The sequence below is a fragment of the Talpa occidentalis genome, unplaced genomic scaffold, assembly GCF_014898055.3.
Source record: "Talpa occidentalis isolate TD23 unplaced genomic scaffold, MPIMG_talOcc4v2.1 talOcc4.8, whole genome shotgun sequence".
Taxonomy (NCBI): domain Eukaryota; kingdom Metazoa; phylum Chordata; class Mammalia; order Eulipotyphla; family Talpidae; genus Talpa; species Talpa occidentalis.
Genome location: NW_023605194.1, coordinates 8,845,096 through 8,858,855, shown reverse-complemented (window position 1 = coordinate 8,858,855; position 13,760 = coordinate 8,845,096). Strand labels below are relative to the sequence as shown.

The 13,760-nt window shown below is 52.1% G+C and overlaps 1 protein-coding gene across 1 annotated transcript in view; it reads left to right on the top strand.

Moving 5' to 3' along the window:
* SLC18A2 (solute carrier family 18 member A2) overlaps positions 1-13,760 on the top strand; it is a 30,554-nt gene that overhangs the window by 13,815 nt on the left and 2,979 nt on the right. The window contains exons 10-14 of the mRNA XM_037496527.2: positions 4,624-4,702; positions 5,175-5,226; positions 5,876-5,939; positions 7,484-7,603; positions 7,723-7,856. Coding sequence (XP_037352424.1) covers positions 4,624-4,702; positions 5,175-5,226; positions 5,876-5,939; positions 7,484-7,603; positions 7,723-7,856 — 449 coding nt within the window. The remainder of the gene's footprint in view (positions 1-4,623; positions 4,703-5,174; positions 5,227-5,875; positions 5,940-7,483; positions 7,604-7,722; positions 7,857-13,760) is intronic.

Genomic DNA, 13,760 nt, shown 5'->3' with positions numbered 1-13,760 from the left:
GGCCTCCAGGCTCTTCCGGGAGGTGCCGTGACCCTGTGTCCAGAGCCGGCTCTGTACGTGCTCCGGGGCTGAGCTGCGTCTCTGGTGTGTCTGATGTCGCCACTTAACCCACTCACCGCCCTAATTGAGCGCGTCCTGGCTGAGCAGGGCACTTAGCTGCTCTGCCCTCTTCCTCTGCAGACACAGCCCAGGGCTTGAAACACAGCCGGTCAGAGAGTCCGGGCCACCAGTGAGACAGCAGGCCCAGGCGCCTGGGTTTCGTCAGGAGACGGTCCTGCGGGGCTTGTCGCCGCCCCCGTGCTGCCCGCCAGCTCCGCACGTGTCCCCCGGGAAGCAGCCCTCCTCGCCCCGGGGTGGACGGGGGCTTTTCAAGAGGAGCCCAGGTCCAGACCAGTGGGAGAGGAAACACCCCGCCTGAGATGGGGCCGCTCTCCGGGAGCCCCCAGGGCCCTGGGAACCTTAGGAGAGCACGTGCAGGTCGGGGGCCGGGGGCCGGCACTGGGGTCCCTTGTTCAGAGCCTTGTGTGCAAGGGAAGCCCTTCCACCTCCCTTCCCCCATCCGTTCTGGAGAAAGAGCCTAAGACCTGGCGTCAGGCAGAGCCATCCTCCGCACTGCCTGGCGATGCTTGACTGCTCTGGCAAATGTGGGGCTTGGGGCCATGACTTTTGGGGGTGGTAAAGAGGGCAGCCCCTCTAGAGCCCAGAAGGCTCCTTGCCAGCTGCCTGCAGAGCCCGTGTTGCCCCTTGGGGCTGGCCCTGCACTGGGGTTGGTGAAGAGGGAGTCATTTCTCTCTCTCTCTCAGGTCCTGGGTCAAATGTCCTCTCCCTGACACCGAGGCTCAGGGCCCCAGAGTGCGCAGTGAGGCAAAGACCCCTCCAGAAGCTTGGGCTCTGCGCAGCAGGCGCGGAAAGGGCCGAAGCCAGACTTCCTCTTGGCTTTGCCAGCCCGTTTGTCTCTCATGAGATGTGGGGTGGGGAAAGGGGTCCATTCAGCTGCGCCCCCAGTCAGCCGTGACCTTCGGCCTGTCCTGTGCCAGCCTGGCTGGGTCGCAGCAGACACGGTGGTTACTGCCGACTTTCCGTGGGTCCGGGGTGTGAGGCCTTGGCCCCCTGACCCTCCCTTGGGCGGGCCCACCGGGACCCCCACCCGCTCTGGCTGCTGCGAAGCCCTGGATGACTTCTGGCTCGGACCTCCTCCCCCCCCCGCACTGGTTCCCTGCAGTGCACCCCCTGTCCCCCAAGGAAACTTTGAGCTTTCCCCGGGCTCTCTTTGGCCTTCTCTCTGGTGTTCATCTCTTGGTCTCGCCTCAGAGTCAGCCTCCCCTCCTCGTCCTGCCGCCACCCTCCCTCCTGTTTACCCGCGCACACGCCCCTGCTGTTTGGGCCCAGGTGTCCACACTCACGCCCCCAAGGGCCTTCTGCTTAACACAATCGAGGCCGCAGATGGTAGCCGTAGAGACGAGTGGCAGAAGGGCGTAAAAAGGCCTAATTTAATTTTATTTACCCTGCACTAACCCTGGGCTTTGTGAAGGTTCGAGTCTCATCCTGGGCACTTTTGTACAACAGCCCCAGTTAATACTTTCCCAGTGAGCTGGAGAAAGGCCTGGAATGAGTTCTGTTGCGTTTGCAGGTGGTGCAAATTGGGGAGGGATTAAGTTGGCCAGCGAGTCAGATTCCAAAAGGATTTCACTCCACAGGCAGAAACGAAGGCCTGAAGGAATGGGGTGCAGTCCTGGGGTGCAGAGGGTGGTGGGGAGGACGTGGACCCAGCCAGGGTTGCAGATGCGCTGTCATGGCGTGGGGGGCCTGGTGGGCGCTCAGGACTGTGCACTCAAGAGGACCAGGGCGGGCGAGGGCTGGAGCTGCCGGCCCAGGCGAGGGCCAGCCTAGGGTAGGGAAGTGATGAGGGGGCCGCCCACAGGCTCACTCATCCCATCCCTGCCTGAGAGCCGCGTGCCCATCACAGTGCTGGGCCGGGTCAGTTCTGGGCACCATGTTTCAAGATAAATTACTTGCTCTTGTGTGGAGTGTTGACCTCGGGACCCTGACACCCCCAGAGCCCCTTGGCATTTGACCTAGTGTAGTGGCAGGAATGACCACAGTGCAGGTTCTCTGATCCCATGCAGACTGGGTAAAGGAGGGATCAGAGTCCTTAGTGGCTTTTTGCAGGTCTTTTATTGGGGTTCACCAGACATATGGCAGGCAGGGGTGCTGGGGGGCCGGGAGGCTGGCAGGTCTCCCAGCCCCCAGCAAGTCTTTACTCTATCTGGGCTCTCCGGCCTTCTATGCTTCTCTCTCGGCTTCTGCTACTTCTCTCTCGGCTTCTCTTTCAGCTTCTCCTGGCGTCCCCGTGACGCCGCCCTTAAAGGCACAGTCTTAGCGCAGGTGTCCCCACTTCAGGTGCCGCCATCAGGCATGCATTCAGGATCACAGGGTTCCCTCATCTATCCTGATGGCGAGAGGGCAGAAAAGCCTGATACCTTTTACCTTACCCTACACCTGGGAGGCCAGGTCATGGTGGGGTGCCGTCTCACTGGTGCGGGGAGGAGGTCCAAGCCGTCTTATCTCGGCCCCAAACCACAAACCAAGACCAGAGATGGGGAAGGCGGCATGTGAGGAGCCCGGGCTCCCACTAGGAGCTGGCGTGGGGGTGGGGCGGGGCTGTCTGGAAGGTCATGGACTCCAGGCCCCGCGTCTCCTAGCAAAGCTCATCACCCCTTTGGTACAACAATGGCCGACATGGGCTTAATGTTTTGAAAACTCAATTGCCAACATTTAAAAATGAGGTGATTTCAACTAAGAAAACCAGATCTTGTGATCTGGGACTCAATCCTCCAGGGAAGCCAGTGTCTGGAGAGGGTGGCAGCAGCTGCTTAACAGCCCCCTCTGTTTTCCTTTTGTTTCTCTGAGGCTGAATGTCGGGGGGTCTTTGTCTGGCTACCGCTGCTGCCCCTTCTCTCCTGTACTTGGCTGGCACCGCTCGTGCCTCCCTTGTCCCCCTGGGCGCTCGTCCTGAATCAGGCTGTCTAGACTAGCTTCTCTCGGCACAGCCAGCAAGGTCAGGTTTCCACGCCGCTGCTCTGGGGCGCCTGCCGGCGCTGGGTCCTCTGAGCACCAGGCTGGTGCCTCTGTCACGTCCCTCGTGACGCCATGGCAAGGGCCAGGCATCACCGAGTCCTTCCTTCGATAAAGCTTCTGTGATCAGGGCCACGTTGTGGGCACTGCCTTTGCTGCAGCTGGCACAGGGCCGGGCACAGGCCGTCAGCAGCGTTTGCCGAGCCTCATACGCCCGACAATTACCCGACCCGGGTATGTGGCTCAGAGTGACGGAAATGGTTTCCTGGAACATGAAATGAGGTTGCTCTTCTTGTTACTGCCCAGATCACCAAGTCTGGGATGACTTGGTTTTGGGTTCGCTCCTGGAAACAGTCACGTGGAAGTGTGTCCTGTGCCCGAGGCTCAGCCTTTCTGGAGCCCTGGGGAGGGGAGGATGCGTCTAGGCCTGGGGTGGGGGCTGGGAGGAGGCGCGAGGGCCTCCTGGAAGAGGCAGGGCAGGCTCGTCTGCGGTGTGTCTGTCTCTGTCTGGACTAGAAGGGCCTTGGTCCCAGGCATCTGGAGCGCCGCGGGCACACACTGACCGTCTAGTATCTACCATGGGTAGCAAGTTCATGCACCTGCATGATTGAGAATAAAGCCACTTACCGTCTGTGGGCCAGGGTTAGAATCAAATCTGGTATATGTGACTTCAAGAAAAAAAACACGTTAATGAACTGTCTTTGGAAAAGAGATTGTCTTGTCCTTGCCAAGGGTGGGGACCAGAGAGCCGATGTGGACAGACCCCTGGCCGCCGAGCCTGCGAGACTGAGTGGCTTTCTGCTCAACGCAGAGGGCTCAACGCCAGCAGCAGGAGGTCAGCTCAGGGGCCCACCGAGCCCAGGCATGCAAGGTCCCTGTCCCGGCGAACCTGCAACCTTGCACTGGAAACTGCCGGGCACTTAGGACATGGCCGCCAGAAATGACCATGGAGACATGGATTATTTTGTTGTCGTGGAAAGGTGTGCATGAGCTGATTGGCAAAGGAGGATGGAGGCTGGTAGGTATGATGCCATTTGGTTTTTGGAAAAACAAAGGCCCGTGCACACGCAATGGCGTTTATAAACGAACGCTTGTGGGATAGTAACCCATTGGGAAAGGCTCCTCAGGGTCGTCTTAACTTTTTTCTTGCTGCTTCATGTTCCCTGATTTTGCCAACGCCCCTGTCTCATCTGTCATTCAAATAACAAAGCAGCAGGGCAGGCACAGGGGCCAGCGGCCAGTTGCCCGGCCAGGGAGCTGGGCGCTGCTGCTGTCGCCCCGTGTGGGAAGCTCACTCTCGGCCAGAGCTGGGGGCGAGATGAAGCCGTTGATAGAGAAATGAATTTCATTTCTGGAGTGTCGCAGCAGCTTCGTGGGGATGGACCAGCCCCGGGGGCAGGACTGGCCACCGGATATTAGCTGCGCGGGTGCTGGCCCAGGGTGTCGTTTCTCGGCTCTAATCAACGCGGTGGTGTCTGACAATTATTAGTTTTTCTAACATTTGCCTGATATCAGTACTGATATGGTGTCCTTTTCATAAATTCACAGGCATTGCTTTCTTGCCAGCTAGTATCTCTTATCTCATTGGAACCAATATTTTTGGGACACTGGCACACAAAATGGGGAGGTAAGATGAGATGACAGCCGAGCGCCTCCATGCGTGGAGACGGGCAGTTAAAAAAATTCCAAGTGTGTCTGCCTTAGCTGTGAGAAGGGCTTGTCTTGATTTCCAGTGGAAATTTGGAATGGGGGGGAATTATTTTATTTCTCTAAAAGTTATCTACAGATAGTGCTTTTTTTTTTTTTTAAAGATTTATTTTTATTTATTTGTGCATACGAGAACTGGAGTGTAGGTCAGAGGTGCTAGGGGGTTGCAAGGATTCACCAGAGACGGAGTGGGGGAGCAGAACAGGTGGGTCCACTGAAACACACTGCTGAGGGGAGCAGCGGGGAGACAGGAGAGGTCTGCTGCTCCACGTGGGTTGCTCCCTGGCCGGGGATTGAACTCGTGCCGCAGTGGCTGGTGATAGATTGATAGCGTTGAGACTTAACCCCTGCTCCACCAAGGGGACCCCAATGTGCTTTTTGTTTTTTGACAGGTGGCTTTGTGCACTTCTGGGGCTGGTCATCGTCGGAATCAGCATTTTATGTGTGAGTAAAAGAGGACAGTTTGACAAGTGGAAACAAACCATGAATCAACTTTTGCTTAGGGCAGGAATTACCAAGAAATAGTCTACAGTCCTTTGAAATTTGTTTGTATTTATTTTTACTAAGAATTTTCCTTTTCTTCTCTTTAAACAATCATCTTAAACGTTTTTGGAACGGACTGTCCGAGGGGTGCATTTTATTTTATTTAATTGGAAGTTTTTAAAGATAGTTTATATGTTTACTTTTCACTCTCCTTCCCACATCTTAACTATTACATCTTAAACACTTACGGCGACTAGCCCGAAATAACGACACGGTGCTTTTCTAGAATCAAAAGCGTTTCCTCCTCCTGGTCAGTGTCTACCCCCAGGGAGGCCTTCTTGTTCTTGTCAGAAACGGAGCATGGACCTGACTGGACTTTCACCTGCAACTAGGTTTTTTTTTTTTTTGTGGTTTGACAAAACAAAACCTGTTTCTGCTTCGACTTGTAGAGATTTGGGGGTTCAGTTCTCCCCAAGCCCCATTCTGCCTCCTCCTGTTCTCTCAGAAGGGAACACACAGCAGACCAGAGATCATATACTTGTAAGACTTTCCAAGGCGCTTTAGAATTCATGTTGTTTTATTTTAGGGTGACGCTTGTTTCCTCTTACAGATTCCTTTTGCAAAAAACATTTATGGCCTCGTTGCTCCCAACTTTGGAGTTGGTTTTGCGATCGGTAAGTCGCACAAGCCTGTGCCCGAGGGGAGGACTTGGTTTTCCTCATCCCTAAAGCAAGATCTCCTCTTATGGGAGTTACTCACCCCGACATTTCCAGAAGCCTGAGAGGAGCTGTGGGCAGCTGAGCTCAAGTACAGCCTGCACGTCACCCTCAGAAAGCTGCCTGCTTCCACATGCTAGTCATTTATTTCCTGAAAACCAGCCCTTCTGAAAGTCTGATATTTACAGAAGCAAACAGATACTGCACTGTGCTTTGGGCAAACAAGCGAATCCCTCCCTCGGAACGCATTTGTTTGGTCTCAGATCTGTGAACAGACCTTCTGTTTGAGGCCAGACTACAAAGACTTGAGGTTTGGTTCAGAAATGGTGGCTGGTGACCTGGGAGTCTTCCTGGGCAGAGGAGATGAGTGTTTGTTCAGGGAAGAACAATAATGTTAGGACAAATTTTGTTAACATTTGGGATAGACCCTTGCATACTTTTCCCCCTTATTAATAACGTGCAGGTCCATATTAATAATATGCATTAATAATATCATGGCAAAAGCAAATGCTCGTTCAGCCGTAGGATAAGGGCAGGACTTTCACCTGTGAGTGGGAAAGCAGAAGGAGCAGTCCTTGCCGACCCTATGCAGGTCACAACCCCCAGGGTCTGTGTTGTCCTGCAGCATCTTCGTGGCATCAGTCACAATCCAAATTCATTTTTCAATTTCTGTTTAAACTCATCCAACTCAGATGTTGGTCTGCTCACCTGTATCCCCAGCACCTCACACATATTAAAGAAGCAGCAAATGCTACTCTAATGAGAGGCGTTTCCCTCGTCTACCTGCCTCTGACACCTGCGAGGTGGGGGCGCTAATACTGAGTCCTCTGCTGAGTGTGTTCACAGAAACGGTCTCATTTTAGCCAGTCATGCACAGCCCCATTTTACAGATGGGAAACCCCATTTTATAGGCGAGAAATCTTCCTAGAGCTACTGCGTGGCCCTGCTCACCTGGCCAGGGATTGGAATCCAGGACTGAACACACGTGCTCGCTCTTGATCCAGCCCCCTCCAAAATATCCCAGGGGCTGGAGATTCCAGGACAGGTCTAGGTGGTGGTGGTGGTCATGAGCAAACTTCTTTGCATTTTAGATTCCTGTGCAGGGCCAGGTGGTCCCCCTGACGCCTTCAGGTCTGGAACCCACTGCTCCTCCCTGGCACCTTCCACCTTTATTTCTCACTGTTCTTGTGGGAGGCCCCAGTGAGGCTGGGGAAGAGACTGGGCAAGCGTGTGGGGTGCCAAGAGGACTGAGGCCTCACCCGGAATTCAGGCCACTGAGCCGAGGGCCCGGGCGAGGCAGGTAGCGTCAGGCAGTGACCTGGGTTCAGGCCAGCTGCTCTCTGCCACCTGTCCTTTGTGAGAGGTGCCGTGGGGCGGCTGCCTCAAGACTTGCAAGTGGCAGTGAAGAGCCAGCTGGGTGGTGAGGTTGGGCCATGGTCCTGACATGAAGCCCATTGTCGGTTCATGCCAGTTTTCTATAGACTGTGCCCGACTGTCCGCAGGCATGGTGGACTCGTCCATGATGCCCATCATGGGCCACCTGGTGGACCTGCGGCACGTGTCGGTGTACGGGAGCGTGTACGCCATCGCCGACGTGGCCTTCTGTATGGGCTATGCTATAGGTAAGTGCCGCCTGCCATCGCCCAGCAGGGACGGGTGCCCCTGAACATTATTGTTACCTTTGCCTCTTTCTGTCTGCAAGACCCCTGGCAGAGCTTTGGCTGAGTCTGTTTCCCGGCAGGTCCTTCTGCGGGTGGAGCAATCGCAAAGGCAATTGGATTCCCGTGGCTCATGACAATCATTGGAATAATTGATATTCTTTTTGCCCCTCTCTGCTTTTTTCTTCGAAGTCTACCTGCCAAGGAGGAAAAAATGGTAAGAAATTTTTAGGAGGTATGGAGTGTTTCCTGACCATTCAGGCATGTCTTCTGGGTTTCCTCTGGTTTGATTCTGAAATGTGTTTCTGCTGCGTTTGGGCAGAACTCAAAATGGGAGGGGTTCCTTTTCTGGAACCCCTTATTCCTTAAGGGCAGCTATTTCTTCTACTGTATTGAGTAGTATATTTACACATTTGAAAAGTGATTTTTTTGTATATAGGTGAGCAGTCAGTATAACTCTTTGTCAAGCAAATATAAAACAGGGAGCGTTCAACTGAGTTTTCTACAGTTCTTAAAAATCTTGGACCTCTTTCTTTTGCCTTCTGCACTTACTCCTAAGATTAGCCATTTTTGGTGGTTTGCTTTTCTGCTAACCTTTATCCTTTCAGGCGGGTGTCTTTCTTTTTACTGTACACAGTTCTGGAGGTGATTTTAGGGTGGGTAACCCCCGGGAGCGTGTGAGCGTGTGTAACCTTTCAGTTCAAAGCATCACAACCAGGATCGCAATATTGGCAAGACATAGTATTGAATATAAAGTGTGTTCCCCTTTGAACAATTTCCAACTTACCACTTCTAGATTTGAATGTTGGAATACCTCATCCATGTTAACTTTTCTGATAATTGTTCTTAAGAAGATTAAATAGTTACAGACACTGGCCCTGGTGAAAGACAGTGTCATGGATTCAGAATGAACAGGCCAGGGGAGGGGAGATGGTGGTTCGTGTCTATGAGTGGACACGAGGCCCCCTCTGTCCCCTGGGAAGGACGTCACTTCTTTCTGACTGAACTGCACTCAACTGGGTCTCAAGTGCGTTGGCATTTCCCCAACTGCCCTTTCAAGCTTCTCCTCCAAGAGTGGATTTAAAGACAGAGGCAGACCCTAAGGGTAGGTTATGTGCAGCCTTTATTTGTTTTAGGCATTTTTTTGCATTCATTAGTTCTTCCAGTAGATTTAAAAAAATGTATCCAGCCCTGAGCGCTGGTCTGTGCCCTTTATTCTGTAGAGTTTCACTAGACAATTTTGAATTATTCATGACCCATTTGACTCAAAGAAGAGGCGTGGAAGGCGCCCTCTCCCTTCCCCTTGCTTGGCTGCTTCTCCAGCTCAGCCACCTGAGCCCTTCCATAAACACCTCCCGGGGCTCACCTGTCTGCTAACCATCTTGGTTTGGCTGACCTCAGCCCAGAACCTTGCCTAGGTCAGGCTCAGAAAATTCGCATAGGATTTTCAATGAAAAACTGTCGAGTGTTGCCACCACATAAGTATAAGGTTGAATGAAGGTGACACCTAACCTTTTCTGACCCCCAAAAAAGGGGAGGGGGAAAGAAAGATCACCTGTCGCCCAGGAGATTGTTTGATACTCTTGGCATAGTGAAGGGCGAGTGTGGGACATGGTCGAGGAAAAGCACCCGGACGCAAGGCTTGGTTAGCCTGTGTCTGGCACACAGTGAACTCGCCACAAATGTGCTGCTGTCCCGGCATCACACTGCTCTTTGCTCTGGTTTTTATCCCACTTCCTGACTTACTGTGTCAGCCCCGTGCTGCCCCAGGAGCCTCCAGCCTTTTCCCCCCTGAGGCGCGAGCGTCCTTGCATTGTTCATTGTTTCCAGCCTGGAGCTGCTGCTCTGGCTTCCCGAGATGCTGGTGGCTGTTGTATCATCTGTTCCTGTGGCGGTGGCAGCAGCACAGCGTGATGGCTTATCTGGGGTCCGGAGGAAGTGAGGGAGGCCAGAGGATGAGCGGGGGAGGGAGAGGGGCCAGGCTTGCCCGCCAGCTATCGCTACAGCCCACAAGGCAGGCCTCAGTTCCCCCACCTCTCTCCACATTTAAACCATGGCTTCAGTTCATTTAAAAAGAAAAATGCTGAAGGAAGTGGAAGAGATGGTCCTAAAAGTCAAAGCAATAAGAATGACAGGTTTCCAGAAAGCCATTTTCACTTTAAAATGTCAAAATCCTTCGTGTCTAACAAGATAAATCAAAAAAAACTAGGGGGGAAACGTGCATCTTGCTGCCCATAATTGACGCCATAATCGAAGGCATCACATCAGAGGCCATTTGGCGGGTGTAACAGGCAGATCTGGAGGGGGCGGTGGCAGCTGCTGCCTCTTGTGCCAGCGGAGCAGGAAGAAGCGGGTGGAAACCCGCAGCACCTAATGATAAGGGGGAGGGCGGCGAGACAGCAGTGTGCTGTGGAGGAGAAGGAGCTGATTAGTGTCCACTTGAGAAAATCCGATGGACGAGAGCCGGTCCACTTAGCTCCGCAGTGCAGGACGTGGAGCCAGAACGAGGCGGACGGTCTCTCTGGTCAGGCAGCAGTCTGAGAAGGTGGTGTTTGGATTAAGTTTGTATCTCTACATCGAGGGGGCTGATGCTGCGTTCATGAATCCCAGGTTGTAGATTCATGAGTTTGTGAGCTAGTGAGTTTTTCTTCCATTTGTTTCCATTTCTGGTTTTTTGTTTTTTTTTTCCATAATCAATGTTGAGTTATAATACATGGGGAGAAAAAAATCTTTTTGGCAGTGAGGTGCCTCTGCAGGTCTACGGAGACTTCGGACTGCCATTTGAGGAAAACTGTGTTTCAGTTCCGTGACACTCACTAGCAGCCCATCATTCAGAATTTTCGGTTGTGTTCTGCTGTGGAATTTTATTCAGGTTGAAGAATTATTTTAGAAGATAGGGCCCATTTCTTATATCTTACACTTGACATTTCTAAGTGTTGCCCAGACAGGAAAGTAGGAGTTGTTGTTTTTTTTTTTTTTTTAAAAGTTTCATTTATTTATGCATACAAGAGCTGGGGAACAGGCCAGAGGTTTGAGGGGTGAGAGGAGTCACCAGAGACAGAGTGGGGAGCAGAACAGGCAGACTGACTGAAAGACACTGCTGAGGGGAGCAGCGGGCGAGACAGGAGAGGTCTGCTGCACCATGTGGGTTTCGCCCCGGCCAGCCGGGGATCGAAATCGCGCTGCAGATTGACTCATTGTGCTTAACCCCCTGCGCCACCGGGGAGGCCCCAGGAAAGTAGGAGGTCTGAGGACAGTCCTTCCCTGTCTCCCATCCATTACTTTGCCTTCTCTCTCTTTACCGAGGCAGCACTGGTTTCCAGTCTGTGGCTAGTGCAGTGGGCCTGCCTCTCCGTGTGCCCTGTGTGCCACGCCCACCAGCAGCTTGCGTTTTCTGGGTGACTCTGAGTCTCTGCTGTTCCATAGTCTTTCCAGTTGCTCTGCCTTTGGAGGTCATGGGTAGGGCAAGGATTGCATATCTGAAGCCAAGGGGACCGAGTATGCTCTGTGTATTATAATGGATAGAACCGGGCCTCCCCGGTGGCGCAGCGGTTGAGCGCTGGGTTGCGAAGCTGCCCGCGGCCTCTGCGGCGCCGGTTCGATCCCCGGCTGCTCCCTGGCCACCAGAGGAGGGTCCCACATGGCGTGCAGACCTCTCCTGCCGCCCGCTGCTCCCCTCAGCAGTGTACTTCGGTCCTTCTGCCTGCTCTGCTCCCCGCTCTGGCTCTGGTGAATTCTCTCACCCTCCCGCGCTTCTGACTGTACCCAGTGCATGTATAAACAAAACAAACAAACAAACCAGCAAACAAATAAATAAAGTATGCCTCTATAAAAAAAAAAAAAAAAAAAAAAAAAAAAAATAATGGATAGAACCTTGTCCCTTCGTGGGGCATATACATGGTGGATATGTAAAACCGCCATCAGTTCTTTTTCAAATATGCCTGGTGTCCTTTAGAGTCGCAAAGCCTGGGGCGTTTACCCTTTAATGATCTGTTTCAGTATCCAGCTTCCTATTTGTTTTGATTTTACATTCATTAGTCCTACCTGTTCTTGCCACTTTGGGGATCCTGACTTTGCTCTGTCTGATATGAAAGCAGGTATTTGGCAGAGCCGAGAGTATCTCCTTAGCCTTTCCTCTGAATTAAAATCTCCTTTTTATTTTCTCTTCAGTTACGCTTTCCTCCCCACAGTGATGCATGGAGTGCGGACTTAAAGTACCTGCCGGTCCCAGCCACTCTGTACGCATCCCCCGTGAACCTGACCTACCCCCCCCCCCACACACCTGTTCCTGCCCCTTTTCATGGCACTTTTGGAATATTATCTGCCATCTGGATTACTGAATTATATACAACTTGAAAGAAAAATTACTGCACAGTAAATCCTTTAAGAGATTCAGAAGCCAGTTAGTTAGGTCTTAAAAGCTATCAAACAGTATTTTAAGGAAGAAAAACTTCTCCATGTGAAACAGCCTAGTCAACAAATGTGGTTGGCTGAAATGAAAAATCCTGACTATTTAAGCCTGTGTCATGCCAAATGGTGTGACTGAAATTCTCTCCTTGCAATATAGTCTTCAGTGGAGTCTTTATTAGGTACCCAGTGCTTGATTCCAGGGGTCCTAGAGAAACCTGCATATACTCAGTCAGGCCTATGGTGGATAAGCCAAGAGGCAGGAGGCAATTTTACATGAGGTGCAGCCGATGGCCCCCCTTTCCATGGCTGCCTTGCAGCTTGTGGGCCCACGGAATGTCTGGACCTCTTGCCTGGCACACGAGGCTGCAGTGTGGCCCCTGCGGGACTTCCCATTAGTGTCTCACTGGGCCTCGCCCTTAGATCTCTGCGGTGGCCAGGCTGGCCTGCTCTGTGTCCCTGATAAATAATCCAGACTCCCAGCTCTCTCACCATGCAGCCCCTGTCATTCAAGTGTCACCTCAGCTCCTTCTCTCCCATGCAGCCTGTCCTGAGCAACTCACCCACGGTGAGCATTCTCTGAGGCCTTGTGGAACCCGCCTCTCCTCATGCAGTCGGGTAACTAAGATGCTGGTGTCGGACTATCAGGGCGTGGCAATACATACCTGGTTGGTTCCCAGGAAGCTGTCATCAGCCCTGTGATCCTCTGTGGGCCTAGGTGTTATCTGGAAAGATCTACATGATGACTCTAGTATAGCTGATGCCAGCCAAGTAGGATGTGGGTCTCCTAGCATGCTGATTACCACCGTCCTGTGAAGGACCTGGGATTGTATTTTCAATTTGCCCCCCTTCTCTCCCCAAGTGATTGAGAATTTCGTTGAAGATCACTAATCTAGGGAGACTAGACATTGAGCTCCTCGGGGTCAAAATCTTTGGTAAAAGGACGATTTGTCCACAATGGGAGGACGGCCCTAGGGTACTGTCTCTTACCTCAGTTACTTTTTAGAAACTGAGTGCTTTATTCGCTTGGCAAGAAGCGTAACAAAAAGATGGGAGTTAAATTTGCAGTTGACAATTTGAGCTGGCAGCCTAACTCGAGGGTCAAAGAAGTCCTTATCTGAACGTGTCACAGGCAGATCATCTTAGAGCTTTTTGGGAAGTGGCAAATGGGCTTGGTGCAGAGTAGAGTCACGGAAGCTTATCAAGTCTGGTACAAGAACTTAGCTAACAAGATAGGATGCAACACGCTAACGTGTAAGATAAAACTTAATCCAGATAAATATTTCCATTTAGTTTCAAACTGCACAAAAGGTACTGTGGGATAAGTGGAGGAAAATTCCGAGACCTATTTGATAATTTCTTTCACTTATACCCAGTGTCCCACCACTGCCCTCCTCCAAGGACACCAGGGAGAGTTCATCCTGGTCGACTCTGGGGGCCAGCTGCCTGGGCTTATGTCTGCTGTGTTCTAGCTGCCCATCCCTTGACCAGGCTGTTTAACCTCAGAGAGTTGTCAGCCTACCAGAGTTACTGTGCAGCTGAGGTATTGCATCGAAAATGCTAGTGTGGTCCTGGCAGGATAAACATTATGGGTATTAAAAGACTTACGTGCTTGGTCTGGAACTTCCAGGAGTGACTAAGTCCTTATTGATTGAGAACACAATTTGTAAAGAAAGCATTGCTTTTTCTGGTCACACATTTGTTCAAATTTCAT